The sequence below is a fragment of the Myotis myotis genome, unplaced genomic scaffold (assembly GCF_014108235.1).
Source record: "Myotis myotis isolate mMyoMyo1 unplaced genomic scaffold, mMyoMyo1.p scaffold_m19_p_16, whole genome shotgun sequence".
NCBI classification, from domain to species: Eukaryota; Metazoa; Chordata; class Mammalia; order Chiroptera; family Vespertilionidae; genus Myotis; species Myotis myotis.
The window spans coordinates 46,659,691-46,685,868 of NW_023416320.1; the positions used below are offsets into that span (position 1 = coordinate 46,659,691).

Below are 26,178 nucleotides of genomic sequence, written 5' to 3' on the forward strand. Positions count from 1 at the left end.
ACTAGTAATTAGCAGGTGTTCATAGGGTGAATTCTCATAGTCATTTCCATTAAAAGGTAACTGTGGAACGGATAATATTTAATTAATTGTTTTTACAAACAGAGCCATGAAGCTTTAAAATTGTAAAGAAGTGTGAAGATATTCATTAAGGTGATTTATAATAGGAGAATTTTCTTTGTCCTTAGTATAAATACCCTGACATCACCAACATTATAGAATACTTATTTGCAAAACAGTATTTTAAGGAAACTCTTTTAAAGGCCTGGGAAGCCCGGCCGGTGTGGGTCCATGGTTGAGCTTTGCCCTATGAACCAGGGAGTCATGGTTCAATTCCTGGTCAGGGCACATGCCTGGGTTGTGGGGTTGGTTGCCTGCTTGATCCCCAGGGGGTTTCTGATGGTGGTGGTGGTGCAGGAGGCAGCAGATCAATGATTCTCTCTCATCATTGATGTTTCCATCTCTCTCTCCCTCTCCCTTCCTCTCTGGAATCAATAAAAATATATTTTGAAAAAGGCCCCAGGAAGCTGCTATGATTAATAACAAGGAGTAAAGGGGGAAAGGAGGGAAGGATTCTTGATATTTTTCTCTATTTTTCTGAGTCTCTTCCTCCAGGTGGGAAAAGGAGCAGCTGAAAGCACTTGGTTTTCCTCAATAAAGCTAAAAATTCACAACTTCTCAGACAGTCTGGGCATGGGATTCTATCTGAATTTTTAGAGTTACCCAATAACAAAAGGAAAATATTTTTATTGTGCTTTTGGGCTTGTATCTAAATTGTCTCTGTTTTCTTAGGATCAGGTTTGGCTATAGTAATAGGAAAATGTGTCAGCAAATACCCTCATTATCTGGAGGTGAAGAAAGCTTTAATAAAAACTCAAATGCACAATTTTTAAAGAAAATATATTGATGGACTTAATAAAATTAAAGTTAAGGATTTCTGCTCAATGAAAGGCATCATAAACAAAGTGATCAAACATTTGACAAACTGGAAAAAAATGTTTAAGTAATCACAATTAACAAGAGGCTATTCTAGGACATATAAGAAATGTACAAATCCATAAAAAAGATGAGAATAAAATATGGATAAAACTAAGCAATTCATTGAAAGCCAAATCTGAATGAGCAAGTATATGAAGAGATTCCCAACTCTTGACTTTCGACCAATTGGCAAAAATTAGTGGTAAGCCAGCTATTGGTGAGACAGGAAGATGGGCCCTCTTGCACATCGCTGATGGGAGTACACGCTAGCACAGCCATTGTAGAGAGCCATCTGGGCATACTTACTGGAAGTGAACGTGATCCAGTAACCCGTTCCGGGGATGCATCCCAGAGAAACTCGAGCCCAGGTTCATAAGGGGATAGGCACAAAGATGTTCATTGTGGTAGCAGGCTAGAGGCAACTGAGTACCCATCACTGCAGAAATAGGTAAATAAAATGTGGTGGGTAAAATACAGTCCAGCATTTAGAGACAATAAGCTAGTGTTACATGGAGCAGCATGAGTGAATCCCTAAATGAATATTTATTTAAGAATACAAACTGAATGAAGGCGGTAGTAAAACTGTCATGTATATAAATTAAAAAGCAATGCATATATAAAACAGTACTATACATGTTTCAAGGAATGACATATATCCAGAAATATCTGTGAGCTTAGAGCTTAATACAATATAATGGTACTAGTGGTGAGGAGGCTGATAGAGTTAAAATGAAGGATGAAAGGAAAAGTAATGAAATGGAAAAAAAAGAGATGTGTGTGCATGGACAGTTAATGTATGTGCTATATCCTAGAAAGTATTATGAACTTAACAACCTGCATATGAGATTGAAAAAGAAATATAAGTATGTAACTATGCTGTACTTTGTAATTTAAACCAGGAAAAATGTAATTTAAACCAGGAAAAAATATAAACAAAAAATATATTAATAATCTCCTTGTTTACGGACTGTCCCAGAACTTGCCAAGCTTATTATTTTTTTAATGGAGACTTAGGCCATCACTCCATCATCCTCAGGGATCTATACCTATCCAATGACACACTTCAAGACACAGTTTAGGTTCTACATATCTATAAAACCTTTTTTTGAAATAAATCTTTATTGTTCAGATTATTACAGTTGTTCCCCTTTTTTCCCCCCATAACTCCCCTCCACCCAGTTCCCACCCCACCCTCTGCTCTAACCTCACCCCCCCCACTGTTCTCATCCATAGGTGTATGATTTTTGTCCAGTCTCTTCCTGCACCCCCACACCCCTTTCCCCCAAGAATTGTCAGTCCACTCCCTTTCTATGCCCCTGATTCTATTATATTCACCAGTTCACTCTGTTCATCAGATTTTTTATTCACTTGATTTTTAGATTCACTTGTTGATAGATATGTAATTGTTGTTCATAATTTTTATCTTGACCTTTTTCTTCTTCTTCCTCTTCTTAAAGAATACCTTTCAGCATTTCATATAATACTGGTTTGGTGGTGATGAACTCCTTTAGCTTTTTCTTATCTGTGAAGCTCTTTATCTGACCTTCAATTCTGAATGATAGCTTTGCTGGATAAAGTAATCTTGGTTGTAGATTCTTGGCATTCATCATTTTCAATATTTCTAGCCACTCCCTTCTGGCCTGCAAAGTTTCTGTTGAGAAATTAGCTGACAGTCGTATGGGTACTCCCTTGCAGGTAACTAACTGTTTTTCTCTTGCTGCTTTTAAGATTCTCTCTTTGTCTTTTGCCCTTGGCATTTTAATTATGATGTGTCTTGGTGTGGTCCTCTTTGGATTCCTTTTGTTTGGGGTTCTCTGCACTTCCTGGACTTGTAAGTCTATTTCTTTTACCAGGTAGGGGAAGTTTTCTGTCATTATTTCTTCAAATAGGTTTTCAATATCTTGCTCTCTCTCTTCTTCTGGCACCCCCATAATTCAGATGTTGGTACGCTTGAAGTTGTCCCAGAGGCTCCTTACCCTATCTTCATATTTTTGGATTCTCTTTTCTTTTTGGTTTTTCAGTTGGGTATTTTTTGCTTCTTTGTATTTCAAATCTTTGACTTGATTCTTGGGATCCTCTTGTCTGCTGTTGGATCTCTGTATATTATTCTTTATTTCAGTCAGTGTATGCTTAATTTCTAGTTAGTCCTTTTTCATATCCTCGAGGGTCTCACTAAATTTATCGGCGGTTTCTAGAAAATTCTTGAAAAACCTTATAAGTGTGGTTTTGAACTCTATATCCTGTAGTTTGCTTTCCTCCATTTCTGTCATTTGTGACCTGTTTCTTTGCCTCTGCATTTTGGCTGCTTCCCTGTGTTGATGGAGTGTCTTTCTGTGCTAGGTGTCCTATAGAGCCCAGTGGCTCAGCCGCCCCAATTACCTGAGGTGCACACTCTTGGTGCACCCCTTTGTGGGCTGTGTGCACAGTCTTGTTGTAGTTAAGCCTTGATTGTTGTTGGTATCACTGGGAGGAATTGACCACCAGGCCAATTGTCTGTGAGAATCAGCTGTGTCTATGGTGGGAGAACTTCTGTGCTGAAGACACCCTTATGGGGCAAGATTTGCTTCAGTGGGGCTTTGATGCTCACTGAGTCTGCCCCCTGAGTGTGTCTCTTACGGATCTGAGGAGTTGTAATCTGGATGGTCCCAATCTGACCACTGGGTACATTGGCTCTTGGATCTCTAAGGAGGTGCTAATTTAGCCTCTACCAGAGGCTACCCAGCAGGAGATACGGAGAGATCTGCAGATTCCTCTTCCTTGTTTGGGGTTTGGAGGTGCCCAGATGAGGCCCAGCTGTGAACCAATGCAAGCCTTGAGCCTTCTTTTGGATGTTCTGGGTCTCTCTGACCCAGCTGTAGCTTGTTAGGTAATTTTAGGGCTCAAAGGGCCAGCCCATTCATATGCAAAAGCCTCTGCCCACAGCTTGGGCAGGGCGGGGTCTCAGGGAATCAACAGAGCATAGCAAACAGCTATGGCTGATCCTCAGCCCTGCTCTAAGAGGCCCAGGGTCTCAGTGTCCCGGTAATCACCGCAAGAACCTCTGAGAGAAAGCTGCCCTCGAGTTCTGCCTGTTGCCAGACAGTCCAGTTTCTCCCCGTATGAATCTGGGTCCCCAGAGACTCACCCGGCACTGGAGTTCAGAGCCGTTGGGAGCTTGAGACTCACTCCCGATTGAAAAAGACACCAGCATCCTCTGTTGCCAGCGTCCTCCTTTGCCAGCCCTTTCCGCGCGCCTCCGTACCTCTGCACTTTACTTCCGCACCTCCTCAGTCTCAGTGTGCTTTTTTTCTTTCCTTCTAGTTGTAGAATTTCCACTCAGCCAGCCTTCCTGTGGTTCTGGATGATGTTTGTTTTGTCTTTTAGTTGTATTTTTGAAGTCGTTGTGCGAGGCAGCAATTTCAGGTGTTTACCTATGCTGCCATCTTGGTTTCCTCACATATCTATTAAACCTTTTAAATTGTTCCACTGATGTAAATATCTTTCTGAAACCAATTACTCTAAGTCTTAATAATATGTCAAATACATTGTTCCCTATTGCTCCTTATTATATCTTCTCCCCGGGGTTTCACTACTAGTTGTTAACTTCCTAGGGACCAGAGAAACGTATTTGGAGCTTCCTGTGGGGAAGGAACATTGTTGTGTACATAGAAGTATCTCAGTAAGTATTTGGATTCATAGATTTTCAGTTGAGATTTGGAATTGTGGTGGCAAGGTATGGGGGATGGGATCATACCTGAAGGCTGATAAAATGTCTCCTTTTGCAGCTGGAGATTAGTTTTGAGGAGGAGGAGGGTTCCTTCTGGAGAAAGACAGGATCATCGTTATCACACTGTGAGTAGAGTAGCCCTCCAATCAATGAAGGAGATGAACTTTGCTTTAGGTTCCTCTATTTTTTCTTCTCTTGCTGTTTTCTTCTTCAGGACTATCACTAAAATTTCCCTGAACACTCAAAGAATTTTGTTTTTACTTCAATTTACAAAATAAAGCTAAGAGCCAACTCAACGTGCTTCCTCAATCACTATTAAACAGCTCCTTCTCCCAACATTTAAGGGAAATGTGTTTCTTTTATTTTTGATAAAAATTATCATCTTGTTACGATTATTAAATGTATGAACTCATTTTTACATACTAAATTGTGATGGGTTATTCCTCTATAGGCTGTGGAAGGAAGAGACACAGCACGTAGCAGAGTTGATAAACTTCCGTAAGATTCTCACTGAGATTGAAAAACTCATTTAGCTTGTGTTTCGCAATTTGAATGAGAGCCAAAGGTTGTCTCTGAAAGGGAAATTGATCTGTGTGTAAGAACAACAGGAAGCTGGAGCTTTGAAACAGAAGATATATGTAGCTTGCTCGGCCCTTTGGAAGGTGCACTAAAGATGTGGACTGGCTCCAGGGAATGGTGATTGAATGGAAAAGAAGGCAAAGTGGAAAGAATGATCTATAATAATAAAAGCGTAATACTCTAATTAGCCTGGACCTCCTTCCGGACATCCTTCTGGACCAAAGTTGCAGCAGGCGGGGGTAGAGGTAGAGGCTGCCGTGGTGGCAGCGGGGGGCCAAACCCCTTGCATGAATTTTGTGCATCGGGCCTCTAGTATACTAAGAAAAGGTTACAATATCTATTTCAGCTACTTGCTAGTCTTGGGATCTGGGTTGAGTCAGTAACTATCCCTGAACCTTTGCTTCCTTTTTTTGTAGAATGAGGTGGGACGATCTCTAATACATATTCATCTAGGAAAGTTATCATCAGTTACAAAGATAACTTGTCAGCTAAAAATATGAACAGGAAAGAACTTAGGAACATAAGAGAAGAAACTGAGCTTCATTCATTTCTGTAACTGGCTAGTAACGAAAGGGCCTAAAACATTATTGGTACTCAACAAATATTTGTTGAATGAATACATCAGAAAAATGGAATGAATCAGAGGAGATGTAAACTCAGAAGAAAACACTAAGACCAGAAAGACTCTCAGACCACGCCTGTAGGAGGCAGAGGAAGGAACTCAGGACAGCAGATAGGATATTGTCCTCTGCACCCAGGGGCCAGGCCAGAGAAAAGGTGCAGCAGCCAGGGTAGTTGTAGCATCGAAGTGCGGGAGCCCAATCCTGCGGAGGAAATTGGCAGGCATGGTTTAGAGAATTAAGATTCACAGGAGTAATGACTACCCTAATGGCACTTAAGTAGCATTTCTGAACATTTGGCTTTACATTCAAGGCAGCTAGAATGCAAGATGAGGAAGGAGGTGAGGAATCCCATGAAATTGTCATACGGTAGAATCAGCCAGACCAGAGTTTAAATCCAAGCTACCATTCAGTAGTATAAACAGCGGCGAAAAAAATGTAATCTCTCCGAGATATCTAAGAAATGAAGACTTTCATTCTAAAAAATGAAAATTACAGTAAAACCTTGATATAACAGACTAATTCAGGTAGGGGGTGTCCATTAAAGCCTAAAGACCATTATATAATAAAGTAGGTTTTCCAAATGCATATGTTAAACATTTGACAAATTAGTTTACCTGTTTTCACTTATGCACATGTTTGTGTAATTAAATTAAGTATGTATGAAAAGATTGATTTCACAAAGTTTTCTAGATGTATTGCAGTAATTTTAAATTTACAGTGAATAAGTCTAGTAAATGCGTGCAGTCACCAGTCCCTGGGAGTAAACAAATGCACAGAGTGGTGTGTGGCTTAGCACCTGTGGGAACATGCTGCTGCAGAAAGCCAGCCCATGGGGCAGCAGAACCAATGACCACTCCAGGTGCAGTGTGATCAGGTGCTAATCATTCCCAGGACATTGTTTACAAGCAGTGACACTTGGATTTAAATATGTAGACTATGGTTGTAAATGAGCAATATTTTCTAAAAGTTGTTCAAAGTAACAGTTCATTTATAACAAAACAAAAACAAAAACAACCTGTTAATTTAATTATAAGCAAATCTTGGTTAAAAGCATTTTAAAATTAACAGGGTCTTAATTTTCACATATGAAATATGGGCCAGAAGTTTTGTCCATTAAATCCAAAGTCTGTGAAATCGAGGTTCGCTAAATCAAGGGTTTACTGTTCCTATTTGTAGAACTGTTTTTAAGATGAAATAAGTAAATACACGAAAAAGACGTAAAACATGCCTAATGTGATTTTTAAAATTGTTATCATTATTATTGTTTTGTTGTTACTATAGCTTTTATGCCCAATAAGGTGTAAGTCAACTAATTCAAACTCTGTCTTGACGTCAGTCCAAGAACTTGTAATTTGTAAACCGCCTCTTTATCTTTGGCTTTTCTTCTATGTGTGCTTTTTTTCTTCGTTAGTGCTAATTTTAAAGTTGCCACTCCCCCAATTCTAACTCTGTCTTAGCAGCACTGAGAAAAGGTCATTTCCACACTAAGTCAAGGATGGGGGTACGGAGAGGGAGGGGTGTTAAGTGGCGAGCATGATTGCGGTTTGGCCAACGAAGGCCAGGATCTCAGATTTCGGAGGAGCAGGAGAATGGGAGCAGGGCCTGGGGAAGAGCAGGAGTCTAGACAGGCATGGTTGAAGTTTCCCTTATGTGACTGCAGGTAAGAGATGGACCAGACCACATTCAAATGCACTTAGAGCACCTTCCCAGTAAGAGCTGATGTCCCCCTCAGGTGTGTGTTTATAATACTTTCATTTGAATGTACAAGTACAATAGGACTTTTGCTTCCTAAAGGCTACTTAAGATCCATACTATTTGTAAGTTACATACTTTTCACAAGTAAACAAAGTTAGATGTAATGTCAAAACTTTCCAATGGAATAGATGAATGAGAAAAATCAATGTAAGATTTGTTGTGAAAATAATATTAAAACATAACTTCACAGCAGATATACTAAAGTTAACAAGCAATATGATTTATCTCTGCCACATCAAATTTTCTCAGAAATGTAGTTCTGGTGATATGTGTTAAACTATTAAGCAAAGGTCTTAGCTAGATTTGAAGTTCCCTTTGTCAACAAGTTAGCTGCACCAACCCAGTGCCAACAGGTGCCCCCAGTCTGGCACGCACAGTGTGCAAACTAGGGAAACACAGCCTCCAAAGCGGGGAAACGCAGTTCTGTGGCTTTCCCGGGGAATCCCAGCTTCAGGTGGAAAACCCGGAAAGTGAGCTCTGAGCCCTGGTCCCTAATTGGTCCATTTTCATGCAAATGAGAGTCTATATTTGCAGCTTGATTGGTCCAGGGAGCACTGTCCTGATTGGTCAGAACTGCACATCAGCTTGGTCTTTCCAAAGCCACTCTGTGTGGCCAGTGAAGATGCAAATATGAGGACACTGCTGTGCAGCTAGGGTTGAAGATGCACCTTAGGAGAGCTCTCTGCAAACTATGCCTGCTAAGTCTGATTATTTTGATTGGGCCCAGTGAACCACAAGGAGTCCATTTTGGCCGGTACAGCCCTTCTAGGGGATCGACACCTTCATTCCCAGTTGGTTATGACCGACAGCCACAGGCCTCATTCGTCAGGTGCAGATCAGTGGCCCCTTTAACTTAATGTGCGTGCTGCCCCATTAGTGGTGCAGCCAGCAGGCTTTCTGAGCTCAAGGGTGATCAAGTGGAGGGCCTGGTGGCCGAGAGGAGGTGCAGGTGAGGGAGCTGCTTTCAAGTGCTCCCTAAATCTCAGTTCTGCGCGCCGGACAGAAGTGGGTACCTGAGGAAGAGGTGGCTCAGTTCAGAACGCTGTGCGACAGCGACTAGAGAATGCTCTCCAGGCAAACCCTGCGCCCACAAGGCGGAAAATGGAGAGTGAGCCGCGTGCAGGACGTGCGCCCGGTTAGCTGGTGGGCTGAAACAGACCTCAGGGGGGCGGCGGGAACACAGAACTGCACCGACTGCTCGAGGCGCGGGCGACGCGGAGCCCATGCGGTGCCGAGATCGTGTGAACAGGAGGACAAGTTGTGCGGGCAACGAGGCTGGAGAGGAACAAAGGCAGAGCTGGGCGGCGAAGGCCCTCCACGGGGTTAGGTTTACGGCCCGATCGCCAGGGCGCCAGCCGGGGGAAGCAGCGCAGCGGCGGCGGCGGCAGCAGGAGGTGCGCCCCAAGCCCCGCCCCCGTGAAGCCCCGCCCCCAGCGCCAGCCAATGGGAGCCCGGGATGTTAGCGGGTGGGAGGCGCGGCCGCGTTGCTACAGCGAGAGCTGGGGAGCTGGGCGGCGGCGGGCGCTGCCCGAGGAGTGTCCCGGAGCCCGAGGCGGCGGCGCGATGGAGGGACTGGAAGGTGAGGGGGGAGGGGGTACGGGCCGGGCGGCTGGAGCGGGCCCGGGACAGTTGCGGGGTCCTGGACGCTGGTACTGACCAGGCGAGGTCAGGTCTGGAGCGGACCCCGCGGTGCCTCCGCAGGCCTGGGCGGGCGGGCGGGCGGGAGCCGACAGCCCCCGACGCTGTGCGGCTGATGACCTTCAGGCTCCCCCCTGGTGTGGTCTTCAGCCGAGGTTTCCACCCGGAGCCTGATTCGCCGCTGGCGCACGCCTGCGAGTCCCTTGCGACCATTTTCTGGGCTTGCCGGACTCTTGCTGCCCTACTGGTGATCACAGCCTCCGGCCCGATTTCATTTTCCTTGCAAAGTGGACCCTCCGCGAGTGTCCGCAGCCTCCCCACCGCCGGCGTTGGCCGGGGCCCTGGGTGTGTCTCCCTCCGCGAGCTGCTGACACTTCCCTGGGCCAGTGGTCCTAGGTGACCGCTTGTCCGTCTCCACAGCATCTTCAGGGAAGGATGCCAAGAGCATCTCCCAAGGAAGTGGCCCCGGCCAGCTTGAGAGCCGGGACAATAGATGACCAGGACGCGTCCGGGGCTTACTTGCGACGACTCCACTCGTGCAGAAGAGCCCACACTGATGCCTTATCTTGGGTTTATCCTCGTGCTGTAACCATGATTCCGGATTGTCCTTTGTTTCCACTTCTTCCCCCCCCCCTTTTTTTTCTCTATTCTTTTTACCCATTTTATCTTCTGTAATATAGTATTTGCCTAAAAACAACAAAGGAGGAAAACACCCAACTAGCATTGGCAACAACAGTTTCAAGATTCTTTTTCAAATTGTGGTTAATCCTTCTGATGAAGGATAGCCTGGGAATTGGAAGGTGCATAGGAAACACCTGAAGGATGAGAATCAAGAATTCTGATAAATGTCTATTTGTGGGCAGTTGCAGTATATAACAAATGAAGGTCTTGTTCTTTGCTTATTTAAGTCATTTTGGGCAGATCATTCAAGTTTCTATGAAATAAAAATTATAGTGACAATACTTACTTTCAAGATACTTTTGTTTAGAGGACTCCTGGAGGCATTTTTTTTTTTTTTTTTAATGAACTTTAAAAGGTGGTAGGTAATATTATAGCACAGTAGGATCTTGGGTTCTGGAATTCTCCCAAGGTTATCATAATACACATAAAAGTGCCTAGAACAGTTTCTCTGCAGATTTTTATTTTGAATAACATTTATGTTGAATAACATTTGTAATACAGGCAAAGATCTTCATTTGATTTTTCACTTATATATGCTAAGCACCTAAGACAGAATCAATAAATACTTGTTAGATAACTGACTGTCTATGATAGGCACTATTTTAGACCCTGAGATGCAGCCAAAAAAAAAAAAAAAAGAAAAGAAAAGAAAAGAAAAGTCAAAACCCTGCTCTCATTGAGACTGCATTTTAGTGAATATATATATATTCATTTTTAAAAGATATGTTTTTATTGATTTCAGAGGGGAAGGGAGAGGGAAGAGAGAAACATCCTTGATGCGAGAGAATCATTAATCAGCTGCCTTCTGCATGCTTCCCACTGGTGATGGAGCTGAAACCCAGGCATGTGCCCTGACTGGGAATCAAACCATGACCTCCTGGTTCATAGGTTGATGCTTAATCACTGAGCACACCAGCTGGGCAAACCTTATATTTTAGCAGTGCCAAGACATTACTATTGAAATCTTACTAAGAATGCTTTTAAAATATAATGAAAACCTATTATAATACTCACATGGGTGGAGAAATACATGAATTCTGATGTAATATGTATAGTATGTTATGGGCTCAGGTTTGATGCAACATATTAAACAATATGTGCTCTTTACTCTTCATTTGATGTTTTCGTTCTTTTCATAGGGCAAAACAATTGAATACTCATTATTTCAAATGGTTTAAACTAATAAAAGCTGAGAGTCTTGTTGAAGTTAGGACAGTGCCTTTTTTTTCTTCTTTTTAAAAAAATCATTCCCTTTTAAGTCATACTTTGCCAAGATCAAAACTTTGAGTCTTAAGGTTACTACTCAGTAATTTCATCTGTGTCTTCATTTAATAAATATTGATACAATGACAGATAATTTTTTTGCTCTATTGGAAGTTAATGTCTAGTATCTTGGAGTTGTCTAATAAGCATTATATTGCCGTTTCCAGTAGAAAATCTTAGGAGTTTGCTTAACATATCATAGTAATTGAGCAAATATTGTACTGTTGGCATTAGACCAGTGTTTCTAGTTGAAATCAGTTACCAGGCTAATCTCGATGGTAAAACCAGAAAATATATGGACCCCTGAAAAATTTCGTTGTCATACTCTTGTAACTTTCTTTGCATGTGCATCTTATATCACTTATATTATTTTTTCTTTTCCTGGACCTTTATGTTTCCGGGAGTGTCAAGAGATGAGCTATTATGAACGCTGTATTTCAAAACCGATATATTTCAATACCAATGCTTTCTCATGATTTTTTATAAACTATATCTGAGCACTTTTGCATTGTGTGGATAATTAGAGCAAAGCCTTTACTTCCTCTTCACCTAACTCGTGTCACTAGTAGGTGTATCTAAGGGCAATAGAGGTAGTTCTAGACTCGGGACAGTTCCAATCTCTCATAAGCTTTTCATCTGCAGCCATCCTGTCTCATCAGAGTTCTTTTTTGTTTTGTTTCTCCCTAGTCTAAACACATATTAGTTTACTGACTTAGTCTTACCTTTATTAACATATCTAGCATTCATTGTTTTTTGGTACTCAGTTGGATGCTAGGTATTTTAATAACCAATGCTTTGGAGAGGCCTGTGTTTGGATCCTAGCTTTGTTTCTTTCCAGCTCTATGATTTGTACCTGAACCTCAGTTTCCTCAGCTATAAAAAATGGAGTTATTAAAAGCCAATCTGCCTGAAGGATATTATTAACTGACATAATATATATAAAGCATTTAGCGAAGTGCCTACTACATAGGCCCCCTCAGTACTTGTTTATTGGGTGGACAAAACCACAGGAGGTGTTAAGAGTAGTTCAGTATAGATATAACAGGGTGCTTGGAAGTGACTGGGGGCAATCCCACTAGATAACCATAGCAGGAGGATAGTAGGAGAAGGGAGAGGCTGAAAATACATATATGATGAGAATTTGAACTAAGAAAAAAGCAGGAATTAAAAATGATAGATTGGAAGACATTTCTGAGCTGGAAAGATGAGAGATGACTGCTGGATGTGAGAGGGAACAGGAATCAAAGCAAAAGCAGCTTTCTAGCTTGGACTAAGAAGTAGTATTAATGTCTTTAACCAAGAAGAAGGCCAAGTTTGGAAGATGAGGTAATGAGTTTGTGGCTTTCCAAATGTATTTGTGCAATACTTTGGGGATATATGGTGGAAAAGTCTCATAGGTATTTGGAAGTATCTCTCTGGAGTTTTTAGTTTAGTAGTCATCAGCATAGCAAAGATAGCAAATGGATGCATTCACCTGGGAAAGCTATATTTAATGAGATGAAGAAAGAAACTTGGGCAGAACAGATGCTATAGGTTTGAGCAGGAAGGGAAATGGAGAGATTTATACATTGTCAGGGAAGGCCAGTAGGGGAGAAACTAATATTCATTATGTGCCAGAAAAAAGCCTGTGACCCCTGATACTCCTTGAGGTCTAAGTACTGACCAGCTCAAACTCTGCTTAGCTTCAGATCGGAAAAAACATGGGTTAGAAGAAACATACATTGAAGCCAAGAGAGAAAGGACGTTAAAGACAAGGTGGAAGGGGTGGATCAGCAGTGCCTGATGTTACAGCAGCGATGGCGAACCTTCTGAGCTCGGCGTGTCAACATTTGAAAAACCCTAACTTAACTCTGGTGCTGTGTCACATGTAGAAATTTTTTTATATTTGCAACCATAGTAAAACAAATACTTATATTTTTGATATTTATTTTATATATTTAAATGCCATTTAACAAAGAAAAATCAACCAAAAAAATGAGTTCGCGTGTCACCTCTGACACGCGTGTTATAGGTTTGCCATCACTGTGTTATAGAAAGATCTAGTAGGATGAGGATTCAAAGAGGCCTTTGAATTCGACAATTAGTAGATGAATGGTGTTTCTTAAGGCCTCTAATGTCTCTGATTAAAACAGCTTTCCCTGATCCTACCCTCTTCCCAAGCACACATACACATAGCATTCTGACTGTCCTCTTTCCCCTTCCTTTGCTCTATTTTTCTACATCGCGCTTATCTCCACCTGACATTTCATACATTTAATTGTTTTGATTTATGTTTTTCTATTAGAAGAGAAGAAGCTTCATGAAATCTGAGTCTTTTTTTTTTTTCCAACACTGTTTGCCTACCACCTAGAACAGTTCCCACCTCCTAGATGCTCAATAAGTATGTCCTTGTTGAATCAACAAGTGGATCCATTTTAATACAGTGATTAGACCTAATAAAGTTTGCCTGCAGTTTAGGTAGGGAGTGAATGAGAGGTAGTAAGGAGGAACTAGTCAGTAAATGTGTTTCCAGAAATGTGCTACTCTGGACATTGGTCCTTCTATATCTCTGGGAGGAGAGGGGAAAAATGATTTCGGTTGGGGAAATAACAGCATACTAAATCCTTTTTTTTAAGACCAAGAAAGTTCTGTTCTAAGAAAACCCATTTGTTTCATCTAGAATTTTCCAAACATTAGACTGTGGAGCAAAGAATATGAGGGTGATTGGTCAAACTAGTGGAAATGACTAGTCAGGTTCAGACTAGGTAGAAAGGGACATGCAGCCGGAGTCAGGTTATCAAGAACATGTAAGTTACTCTGAGATGGAGAAAGTGTTCTAGAGAGCAGTAGAAGGTCTGTGATTGGAGGGAGCTTGTGTATTTTGAGAGTCCAGAGGAGGACCCTTGGTGCTTTTGCTGAAAGAGGAATGGAGGTGAAGGTTATGTGTTGAGTAGGTTAAGTGTGAAATCTAGGATGAGCTGAAAAAGGGAAATCCTGTGAGATAGTAAAGATTGTCAAACTGGAAGTAATACAGAGGGTTGTAACAAGAAAGTTGGTATAACAGGTGCCATGGCCTCAAAAGCGGGGAGGCTTGTTGCGTTTTAAAGGCTGGATTCAGATGGTGAAGAGGCAGACATGCCACACAGAGACCCGCACTGTTCTTCGTTTCCAGGACTTCTTTTCTCTTGAAAATGCTCTCTCCTGGTTTTAAAATTTATACATTTTAGAATTTCATAACTATTTTAGATAACAGCATATTATTTCACATCACCTATATGATAGTATTATGTAATTATCATGCAGGTTTTGAAGTTGCTAAATACAGCAACTCATAACAGAATCAGTAATGTGTGTAGGATCAATTTTGTAAGGCGAGGTTGGCTTCTTGAGTGTTTTAGAATATTAAAGTACTTTATATGCTTGATTCTGTCCATCAGTTTGAGTGCTTCTTTGCACACTGTTTGCTCTCTGCTATAATAATCATCCCCTGAATGTTATCTCTACTGTATTTTTATAAGCTGCAAAATTTGCTAGCTTTTGCTATTCAGGAGAGAGTAGTGGAATTTGCCTGCATGCCCTGGAGAGTAGTATTTTTTTATTTCATTGGTTGTGAAGCATTTTTATATGTAACATCTCAGTTGATCCTCTTTAAATTTTAAGGTAGATTGAACAGGTATTATATCCTAATTAAATGGAGGCTGCCTGTATGATTAATCATCCCTTATAAGGTTATTCCCTAAGACCAGCTAATAAAAGAAATTATAAATTTATATATCTTTATTTTGAATGAAGTAATTATATTGTTTCTTTTTTGAGATAACTGTTTTAAGTTCTTTTTCTTTACTGCTATACCTTTTTAAAAAATGTCTTTTAGTGATAATAATTTTCTTTTCCTTTAAAGACAATTTGAACATGTTGTATAATTTGTAGGAATTAATCCCAGGAGTTGAATTTTATTATGATGTAGTTTTCTGGTTGTTGTTAAGTTTTAAGTTTTTGAATTTTAAAAAAAGGAACATGATTTGGTGTTTGGCTATATGAGGACATAAGTCATGTGGACTGTTAGCTTTGTGGGAGCAGTGATGCTGCCATTCCAGTGATGCTGTCACTAGTACTTGATACATGCTTGGCAAGTGGGTGCCTGAGTAGGCACATTATTTCCAGATGTGGAATTGATTTTTCTCAATAATTAGTTTTTATAAGATTTTGCTTTGTCATTTATTCAACGAGCAGATACTGAAATGCACTTTGAAGCAAGTAAAATATGTGATACTTTTTAACATTTAGGGTTGATGAATTTTTAAAGTCATTACTTAGAACTTAAAGGAATACATGAAAACTATAAATAAGCAAGCTAAAGAGATTACGCAGCATGTGCTATCATTTTGACCATCATTGTGAAGACATTTTTATTTTAATGTACCTAGTGTATTTTATCTGGCAACCAGAATTAAGTGATCCAGATAAATGGAATTGCTCTCCCTAAATAACCTGGCTTCTGGTATTGGAGAAGGACAGATCAGGCAGATCTTAGCTTTGCTTTTGTATTGTCCACTGCTTAACTGCCAACATAGACATTGCCTCCATCTGAGGTGACAAATAGTCACTATCAACTACTAAAATAGGGCAGGGGACTGTTAGGAGAAGAGAGAACAAACCAGTTCCTGTCACTGTTTGATTGTGTTCCCACCAATGTCTTGATTCTCCTGATTCATTTTTGTGAACCCACTAAATATATGAAGAAAAAATTATATGAGATCATAATTGTACTTTATGCATGAGTTTATTTATGTTACTTCTTTGTCTTACATATGACTAGTGGCCTAGTGCATGAATTCGTGCACATTGAAAGAAAATTAATTAGAAGAAATATTTTAATATTGCTATTCACCCTTTCTCTATAATAGAAGTGTCAGCCAAATTCACAATCAACAATGACAGATCGAGAAACATGCGTGCAATAGGCCAGCAAGAGCTTTATATGCATCGTGCATGTGCGAGTCAACTTAGCCTTTTATAGATACAGAATAAACTTGCTTAATTAGACCTGCTTTCTGATTTAGCTAAACTTTTTCCAGCCCAATGAATCACCCCAACTTCTCTTTCAGGTAATTGTCAGCATAACAGCAATAAATATCAACACTAAGCAGATGATTATTGTAGATCACGCAGGGAGAAAAAGGGTAAAATATTTAATTGCAGCAGTATTTGACTATATTCTGCGCAGTGAGAAAACCTGAAGTCATTTTTAAGGTCCACCATTTCTTACTTCTTTTCAGTCGGATCAAGTTTCTAAGCTTTCTAAATCTGTTTTCCCAGCTAATGAAAAGAAAATAGGATTCTGCAGAGACTCCTATCTACCTACTCCGGGACTTAAGTGAGGATCAAATGAGATGAGGCATGGGAAAATGCTTCACAGACACTTGGTTACAGTGTAAAATGTTTCCAGGTGGCTATAAAGCAGGTCATATTCCTGGGCTGAAGAAACTCCAAGGGCGGTAGTTGCTAGGGAGAGGAAGCCGGGTGTTGCTATGTTATGTCATTACCTGGATGGACACTTAGCATATTAACCTTTTATAGATGTAGATAAAAGAATTGTAATAATTAGTGAAATATTCAACAGAAAATATGGTAAAGATATATGTTTAAGTATAATTTTTAGAAAATTACAGGTATGGAAATAAATTTAGGTTTGATATATTGAAAGAAAATAAAAATGACAAATTGACTCAGTTATGTAGAATCCCAAAGAATGTAGTTTCTATTATCATTTTCATAACAAAATTTGTTGCATGAAAGTACATGATATATGTATTAATTTTTTTAAATCCTCACCTGAGGATATGTTTGTTTGTTTTTTAATTGACTTTAGAGAGAGAGGAAAGGAGAGAGAGTGAGAAAATTGACGTGAGAGAGAAACTTTGATTGGTTGCCTCCCGCATGTGCCCCGATGAGGATCTAACTGCAACGCAGGTACATGCCCTGACTGGGAATCAAACCCACAGCCTTTTGGTGTATGGAATGGGACAACACTCCAACCAACTGAGCCACCCAGCCAGGGCTGTATTAATTTTTTATTGAGTACAAGTTGCAGCAACTTCTGTCTTCATCAGTTTATGCCCAGAATATAAAGGTCAGAATATCTCAACTTGTTTGACCATTGAATTTTAATATATGTATAAAATAATGAAAAATTCACAAAATATGCCTATTTGCATAGTAAGTAGGTGATCTTGTCCTTAAAGCAGTGGTTCTCAACCTGTGGGTCGCGACCCCTTTGGGGGTCGAACGACCCTTTCACAGGGGTCGCCTAAGACCATCGGAAAACATATATAATTACATATTGTTTTTGTGATTAATCACTATGCTTTAATTATGTTCAATTTGTAACAATGAAATTGGGGGTCAGCACAACATGAGGATCTGTATTAAAGGGTCGTGGCATTAGGAAGTTTGAGAACCACTGCCTTAAAGCATTATACTTCCTATTTTATAAGGTGTTAAACAGAACAAGTTTCTTTTTATCCGAGATTATCTCAGGAAACCAGCTCATTGATCACCAATGTTGTTTCTGAATGCTTTGAAGATTAATACTATGTAATATTAACCTTCAAATAAATTTGGTTTTTAAAGTTGAGTAATTTACAATGGAGCTATCCTATAAATTAAGAGAATATGATAAATTGATTTGGTTAAAAGTAAACCAGATACTTCCAACATATCAGTTTGGTATCATTTTGACCACTGATAAACTCTTAAGTCTGGTATTCATTTTAATTGATGATGTTGCTTATTTAAAAGGAAACAACATTTTTTCACAAGAACTGATAACACATAAGAAGCTAAGAGAAGACATTAAAACTTGGAACTTCACAATTTGAACATACAATATTATTGAGTAAATTCTTTTCTGTTTTAGAAAATGGAAGTGTTCAAGTTGGAGAATTATTACCTTGCAAGATTTGTGGAAGAACATTTTTTCCAGTGGCATTAGTGAGTACCTTCTTCCTTCGGGATGTGATAGATCAGTAGTTGTTCAATACTTTTGGACAACTCTCCTAGAAACAACCTCTGCGGAATGATTGGAAGAGATACTGGCTGGAGATTCTTTGTTCAAGAGTAGAAGTTCCATCCATGTCTCCTTTCCATGTCTTCTCATCCCTTTAGAGTTTGATTGGTCTTCAGAACTTCTCTGTTAAAGTGTTGAAGTGTACCTCTCATTGTGGGGATATTAACAAAAACAAAACAGAAAACTCTTAAAAATGCATAATAATATATTTAAAGGTATAGAATGATACAGTGTCTGCTTTCAGAAAAAAGCTGGGATATATGGAACAAGATAGCTAAAGGGTTTGTAATTGTTGAAGCAGGGTGATGAGTAAAAGGGAAAACCACTATTTTCTCAGTGGTTATGGACGTTTGAAATACTCCAAAGAAACATTGTTTTCAATTAAAAGTATACCTAAAATATATTACACATTCTTTAGATACTTAGTACATACAAATAAAAGCAATTTTAACTGATTTTACTATAAAATAGCCATCTAAATAGAGAATAAGAAAAAATGCCTATGTACCTTACATATTTTATTGTACTTTCAAATATAAATATACATCTATTAATATTTTGATGTAAAGACTTTTCTTTGAAAATGGGTCTGATTAGAATTCTACCATATAGTATTTTTCATCCTCTTAATATTTTTAATTTGTTTCTTTTAAGCAAAGTGAGGAATTAATGATTCATAAATGTCAGTCTGACTACAGACTCCTCTTACATGACAACTCTTCTTAATTCTTTAAAATTGGTTTTCCTGCCCTAGCTGTTTTGGTTCAGTGGATAGAGCTTCGGCCTGCGGACTGAAGGGTCCCAGGTTCAATTCCCGTCAAGGGCACATGCCTGAGTTGCAGGCTTGATCCCCAGTGGGGGGCATGTAGGAAGCAGCCGATCAGTGATTCCCTCTCATCATTTGATGTTTCTCTCTCTCCCCCTCCCTCTCTGAAATCAATAAAAAAAAAGTGTGTGTGTGTGTGTGTATCCTATCTAATAAAAGAGAAACATGGTAATTAGCCGTACCTCCGCTACCCTTCCCATTGGCTAATCAGGGCGATATGCAAATTCAAGATGGCGGCCGCCAGTCAGGCAGCTTGAAGCTAACATGAGGCTGGCTTGCTTCAGTGACGGAGGACTCCAACGTTCCCCGCCTGCCGCTGCCGGCCTCTGAGCTTGCAGTTTGAAACATTCTTACAAATATAGAAGCTAAACAAAACCCCAGAAACCTGCTTTCAGCCAGCCGGGATCTTAGAGCTGGAGTTGAAACAGTGTTTCGATTATAGAACCCAAACAAACCAGATACCTGCTTTCAGCATTGGAGGCCTAAGAGCTGGAGCCAAGCCTCAGAGCTAAAGCTGGCCCAGAATAAAAAAAAAAGAAAAAAAGGAGCGGTTGGGAGCTTCAGTCACCCACCAGCCTGAAAACAGCCCTCAGCCCTCGCCCAGACTGGCCAGGCACCCCAGTGGGGACCCCCACCCTGAAGTGTGTGTGACCAGCTGCAAACAGCCATCATCCCCTCACCCAGGCTGGCCAGGCACCCCAGTGGGGACCCCCACCCTGATCCAGTACACCTTTCAGGGCAAACCAGCTGGCCCCCACCTGTGCACCAGGCCTCTAACCTATATAGTAAAAGGGTAATATGCCTCCCAGCACCGGGATCAGTGTGACAGGGGGCAGCGCCCAAACCCCCTGATCGCCCTGCGGCTCTGTGTGTGACAGGGGGCGAGCCACAACCCCCTGATCGGCCCTGCTCTGTGTGTGACAGGGTGCGGTGCCCAAACCTCCCCCCCACCCTCCCACGGGCCCTCCTCTCTGTGTGACAGGGTAGAGCCATAACCTCCCCATCAGCCCTGCCCTGAAGTGTGACAGGGTGCAGCGCCCCAACCCCCTGATCCGCCCTGCTCTGTGTGTGACAGGGGGAGGTGCCCCAACTCCCCTATCGGCCCTACTCTGTGAGTGACAGGGGGGAGCTCCTCAACCCCCTGATCGGCCCTCCTATGTGCATGACGGGGGAGAGCTCCCTAACCCCCTGATTGACCCTGCTCTGTGCGTGACAGGGTATGGGCCCCAACCCCCCTGATGGGCCATGCTCTGTGAGTGACAGGGGGCAGCGCCCCACTCCCTGATTGGCCCTGCTCTGTGCGTGACAGGGGGTGGCGCTGCATCCTCCCCATCGACCCTGCCTTGAGTGTGACGGGGCGGTGCCCCAACCCCCCAAGCAGCCCTAACCTGAGCGTGACTGAGGGTGGCATTGCAACCTCTCGATCCGCCCTGCTCTGTGCATGACAGGGGGCGGTGCCCCAACTCCCCAATCAGCCCTGCTCTGAGCCTGACCAGGGGCTGCACCTAGGGACTGGGCCTGCCCTCTGCTACCCGGGAGCAGGCCTAAGCCAGCAGGTTGTTATCTCCCGAGGGGTCCCAGACTGCAAGAGGGCACAGGCCGGGCTGAGGGACCCCCTCTTCCCCCTGAGTGCACAAATTTTAGTGCACCGGGCCTCTAGTCTGTGTGTGTGTGTGTGTGTATGTGTGTGTGTGTGTGTATATATATAAAATTGGCTTTCCCACACTTAATTCAGTGATTTTTAAAAATCAATTCACTATTTTTTCATATCATTTTCAATGCATTCACCTGAGTTTCCATAGGAAAAAGTTCTTTATTTGCCATCATTTATTTATGTATTAGATTTAATTAGATTATGTGATCACTGTAACAGCTACAACTGGCATATACCTCAGTTTTGGGGACAACCATTACATACTTTTGACAGAGACAAATCAGCATGTGAAAGACGTTTAAGTTGCCTGCTAGCCATACTTCTTAATACTTAAAAGATTTTATTCTAATAGCTATAATTACAGTGCTTGTTTGTCAAATGAAAAGAAATATGTACAACAATAGATTACTAATTGTGTATTGAAAAATATGAGAGGCTCCAGGACACCGAGCCAACCAGTTTGGAGGTTTCCTCTTATTGAATAGTTTAAGCCGTTCAGTTAGTGTTTATCGAAATACAAATAGGAAAAAAGTGCATTTAATGCACTGATGTCATCAGTCCACATGTTTTATTTTGCGGAGGGATTATTTATCCAGTAGATTAATTGGAGGTCAGTTAACAGAGCTTCTATTGTAATGCTCTTAAAATGAATAAATATGTGAATAATTGAATGAATGAGTTGGCAATCATGGTAAGAAAAATATCGGTAGGAGTGGAGCACTAGAAGGCTCAAGAAAAATCATGGATAAGGAATGGCAGAAAATGTGAGTTCCAGAGGGAAAAAAGGGATAATTGTGGAGGTAGGACACAGGGACACAAATCTGACCACTTTGTCCTGTTATTTCATGCTAGCTTTAGTAATCCTAATTACCTCTATTATAGCAATTTTGTAACCCTAATACAAACGCATTCTCCACACACACTTTTTTTAAGTATTTATTTTTAGGTATTTAATGATGAAAATAACTTTTCCCCCACTCAAATAGCTTTGACTTACTGACATTATTACCCTTATTCTTAGCAATGTGAACCTGGGAGAATGTTAAATAACTCAAAATTTTGAAAGGGTTTTTATCTATACCGTTTATGGTAAGAAAGATAACTAACAGCATGCATTCTATATGCTTTATAACAATTTTAGTCAAAGCAAGGTATGTCTTATTTATTTATGTATTATTTATTGCTTATTTCATCTTAGGTTTTTAAACTGTCAATTTAAAGTCTTCCCTTCTATAGAAATGAAAATGATATATTGTGTTTCTTTACCTTAACAGAAAAAACATGGACCCATTTGCCAGAAAACTGCCACTAAAAAACGGAAGACTTTTGATTCAAGCAGACAGAGAGCTGAAGGAACTGATATTCCAACAGTAAAACCTCTTAAACCTAGGGTAATTGTATAACCTTTGAACAGTATGAGCCTTACTGCTATGTATATGTATTGAAAAAATTATCGTTATGTGTTATACTAATCTATAATAATAAAAACGTAATATGCTAATTAGACTGGACAGCTGAATGACCTTCTGGACGAAGCCACTATGGCGGGGGCCAAAGCAGAGGTGGTCAGGGGCAATCAGGTAGGCAGGCGAGCAGTTAGGGGCGATCAGGCAGGCAGGTGAGCTGTTAGGGGCGATCAGGCAGGCAGGCAGGCAGGCGAGCGGTTAGGGGCGATCAGGCAGGCAAGCAGGCGAGCGGTTAGGGGCGATCAGGCAGGCACGCAAGCAGGGGCGATCAGGCAGACAGGCAGGATGGTTAGGGGTGATCAGGCAGGCAGGGTGGTTAGGGGCGATCAGACAGGCAGGCAGGTGAGTGGTTAGGAGCCAGCAGTCCCGGATTACAAGAGGGAAGTCCAACTGCTGGTTTAGGCCTGATCCCTGGCATCATGCCTAAACTGGCAGTTGGACATTCTCCGAGGGGTCCTGGATTGTGAGATGATGCAGGCCAGGCTGAGGGACACCCCCTCCCCTCCCCCAATGCATGAATTTCGTGCATCGGGCCTCTAGTATTGAATAATAACCAAAATTTTGTGTACTGTTCTCAGTTTAGAAATGATCACAAACTCATTTATTTTAGACTTTGGAAAGAGGGAGGCCGAACTACTCTCTCAACTCCAACTGTTACAATGAGGTTATTCAACATTGGAGGATCACTTGCTTAGCTGTAGGCTGGAAATAATTAAAAGCCCACCTCACATGTTCCTTTTAAGTCATTGTTAATTACCTCGGCTATGCTTTAATGTGTTAAAGTCTCTCTTACCAGTAGAGCAATCCCTGTATACAAAGGTAAAGGTATAATTTATAGACATCTTAGCATAATAGAGATTGATTATCTTGATTGATAGATTGTCAGTATTTGTGATCTAATTATGCTTTTGGGAAAAACTTTTATCAGTTGCTAACTGTCCTCACATAGCCATTGACAGCTTCTTTTCTTTCTTGTTATCAAAGCAATGAATCTCCTATGATAATGTTTCTTTAATGTCACTGTGATAGTTTATATTGCTAAGAATAAGTCACATAAATACTTTGTCTGACAAAGTTTTAAAGCGTTATTTCAGTGAAATAGTCAAAATTTGAATACCTCATCAAATAGGTTTTTGAAACAACCTTGCTTTCAGTGGTAATAACTTCTCCCAGTGGTACAAAAAACATTTTGGAATCTCAGAGGGAGGGAAGGTGGGAGAGGATGGGTGGGTGGGAGATAATCAACCAAATACTTTGTATGCATATATGCATAAACCATGGACACAGACAATAGGATGGTGAAGGTCTGGGGTGGGGATTGGGAGCAGGTTGGAGGGGATCAATGGGGGGGTGGGGGGCGGGAAGGGAACTTATGTAACACTTTCAACAATAAAGATTTAAAATGAAACAAAACATTTCCCTGTGGGCCAATTAATCTTACTGATGAAATCATTTGGGTAATAGAAAAAATGGAATGTTCATTTTTGTATTTTTGTCTATTTATCCAAGGGGATATTGGTGAATTTTGAATAAGGTAAACCATTATTTGAAGTTTTTCATAGTCACCTTCCAGATATATGATTGTATTCGCTTTAATTAGCTTTGAAGATAAACTACTGAAATCTCTGGGAGCAGTATAACACAGTGGGTGTAAAAAAGGGTCCAAGAGTTAGACTGCCTGATTTTAACCTTGTTCTGTTATTTAGCATGTTGTGTTGAGTGAGTTACTTAATCCATACTTCTATTTACCTGTAAAATGGTAATAGGAGTTGTAGCATCCATCTCATGGGATTATTATAGGGATTACATAAATTTATCCATGGCACTCTACACTAATAAAAGAGAAAGATGCAAATTGACCATACCTTCATGATGTTCACTAGCCAATCAGGAGTGAGTATGCAAATGAACCAACAAAGATGGTGGGTTAATTTGCATATGCAGGCGCTGAGCGGCTGGGGTGAGGCGGAATGCTTGTATCGTCGCCAAGGCAGAAAGGCGGCTCTGGGCCGGAGGGCTCCGGGCTGGAGAGAAGGCGGTGCTGGCAGCCAGGGGAAGAAGGCCCATTCTTGCACGAATCTTTGTACATTGGGCCTCTAGTCTCTTAATTAGTGTTATCTTTAGCCTATGTCTTTCATATGGTTCTATATACTTAAAAATTTAATCTTCAGAAAAAAGCATTGATTTACATTAAGTAGTTTACATTCTTGCTACTTAAATGGTGGTCCATAGAGCAATAATATCAGCACCATTTTAGAACTTGTTAGAAATGCAGAGTTTCAGGTCCCACTCATGTATACTCATTCAGCACCTGCATTTTAATCCAATCCGTGTTTGAGTCATACACATATTAAAGTTTGAGAAGTAGTATGTTAGAAGATTTTGAAAATTGTAGCTTAATTCTCAGTATCTTTATCTGTATTAAGGAAATCCTACAAAATCACAAGCAGAGTGGAGCAAAGCATATACAAAATCCATTTTTGGGGAAAGTAAAGGCAGTTATAATCCATAGACCACCAAATGCAAGGGCTGCCCAAAGCACCTGAGGTCCAGGAGAAGCTACCCAGAAAGGAAGTGCAGGAAGTGCTGGGGACCGAAGGCCCAGAACCAGAACCTGGCAACCTGGCATCTTACAGGTGACTCCTTGATGCTAAGGGGCGTATCAGGAAGTTTATATCCCTGTTTACTACAGCCAGCAGGAACTGGGCTGAGCTACAGAGGATTGGATAGCCAGGGACTGGAATGAGTCTGGCTGAAATGGACAAAAGCCAGGAGGGAGGAGGTGGGGAGAAGAAGCAGAGTGTTAAGAGGCCCCACTAGTGCAGAGACTCTGAGAAAACACTAGAAAAGGAAAATACCCTTTCTGAGGGCGTGGCGCCCACTCAGGGCTGTGTCCTGTATGAGGGAGTGTGGCTGGCAGCAGGAACCCTCTTGACCCACATTGTTTTAGAGAAGCAGAAGGGGGATGTCTAATCACACTTTGAGGCCTTATTTGCATCTGTATCTGATGCCAACAGAGAAGGGAGCTATTGGTATGTGTAGCCTGGAAGGCTACCCTGGGCCTCTCCTCCCTAAAACCTCTTAAAAACAGCTGAACAGAAGAAACCCTAACTCATGTCGAGCAATAAACTACTAGCTCAGCACGGATACAGACACTGTGTGAAAAGGGAGAAGAGGGCTGCAAGACTGACCAGTAGGTGAGCGATGCTCGCTGCGGAGCCCGTTGGAGTTGTGATCAGGCATTTCAGGATCAAGTACGAAATGTCAGAGTCGCTCATCTCAAACGTGGAAATGTTTGTATCTTTAGTTAAGATTTTTGCATATATATTCATGAGAGAAGTGGAACTATAATTATTCTTTTTATCAGAGTTTTGCTCTTGTAAGACTAGTAAGAAAGTTGTTCTTTTGTTTTCTATATTTTTAAAGAATTTTTAAAGGATTGGATGCTATTTTTTTCTTAAATATCTGCAAGAATTCAATAGGGAAGACATCTGGGCCAGGAGTTTTCTTTGTGGGTTTTTTAAAATAATAGATTCATTTAAAAAATATTTAAAACTGTTGTGATTTTCTGTTTCTTCTGGTATCTGTTTTGTAGTATTTGCTGAGAATATTGTTCAATTCATCTTAATTATCAAATTTTTTAACACAAAGTTTTTTTTTTTTTTTAATAATGTTTTCGTTCTCTTGTTTGTAAGAACTGGATCATATACTATTTTCCATTCTTGATAATTTGATTTTCGTTTTCTGTTTCTCTCTCTTTGATTAGTTTTGCCTTATTAGTGTTTTTAAAGAACCATGTTTTGACTTTGTTGATTCAACTTATATTCTTGATTTAAAAAATAAAGACACAATAGGAATAGTTGAATATTTCAATAATATGACAAAATAAATCTCTGGTAGCACAAGAGCAAGCATCATGTTTAATGGAAAGATACTTAGAAGTAGTTCCATTAATGTCAGGAAC

The 26,178-nt window shown here is 40.8% G+C and overlaps 1 protein-coding gene across 5 annotated transcripts in view; it reads left to right on the top strand.

The window, feature by feature from the left end:
- The first annotated feature begins 9,097 nt into the window (after window positions 1–9,097).
- Window positions 9,098–26,178, top strand: part of ZC2HC1A (zinc finger C2HC-type containing 1A) — a 59,972-nt gene continuing 42,891 nt past the window's right edge. For all 5 annotated transcript variants that reach the window (XR_004972559.1, XM_036338750.1, XM_036338748.1 and 2 more), the window contains exons 1-3: window positions 9,098–9,217; window positions 18,119–18,192; window positions 22,023–22,139. Coding sequence is in view for 4 of the 5 variants with exons in the window: in XM_036338750.1 (XP_036194643.1) it covers window positions 9,202–9,217; window positions 18,119–18,192; window positions 22,023–22,139 (207 nt within the window). In the remaining variant the exon portion in view is untranslated. The remainder of the gene's footprint in view (window positions 9,218–18,118; window positions 18,193–22,022; window positions 22,140–26,178) is intronic.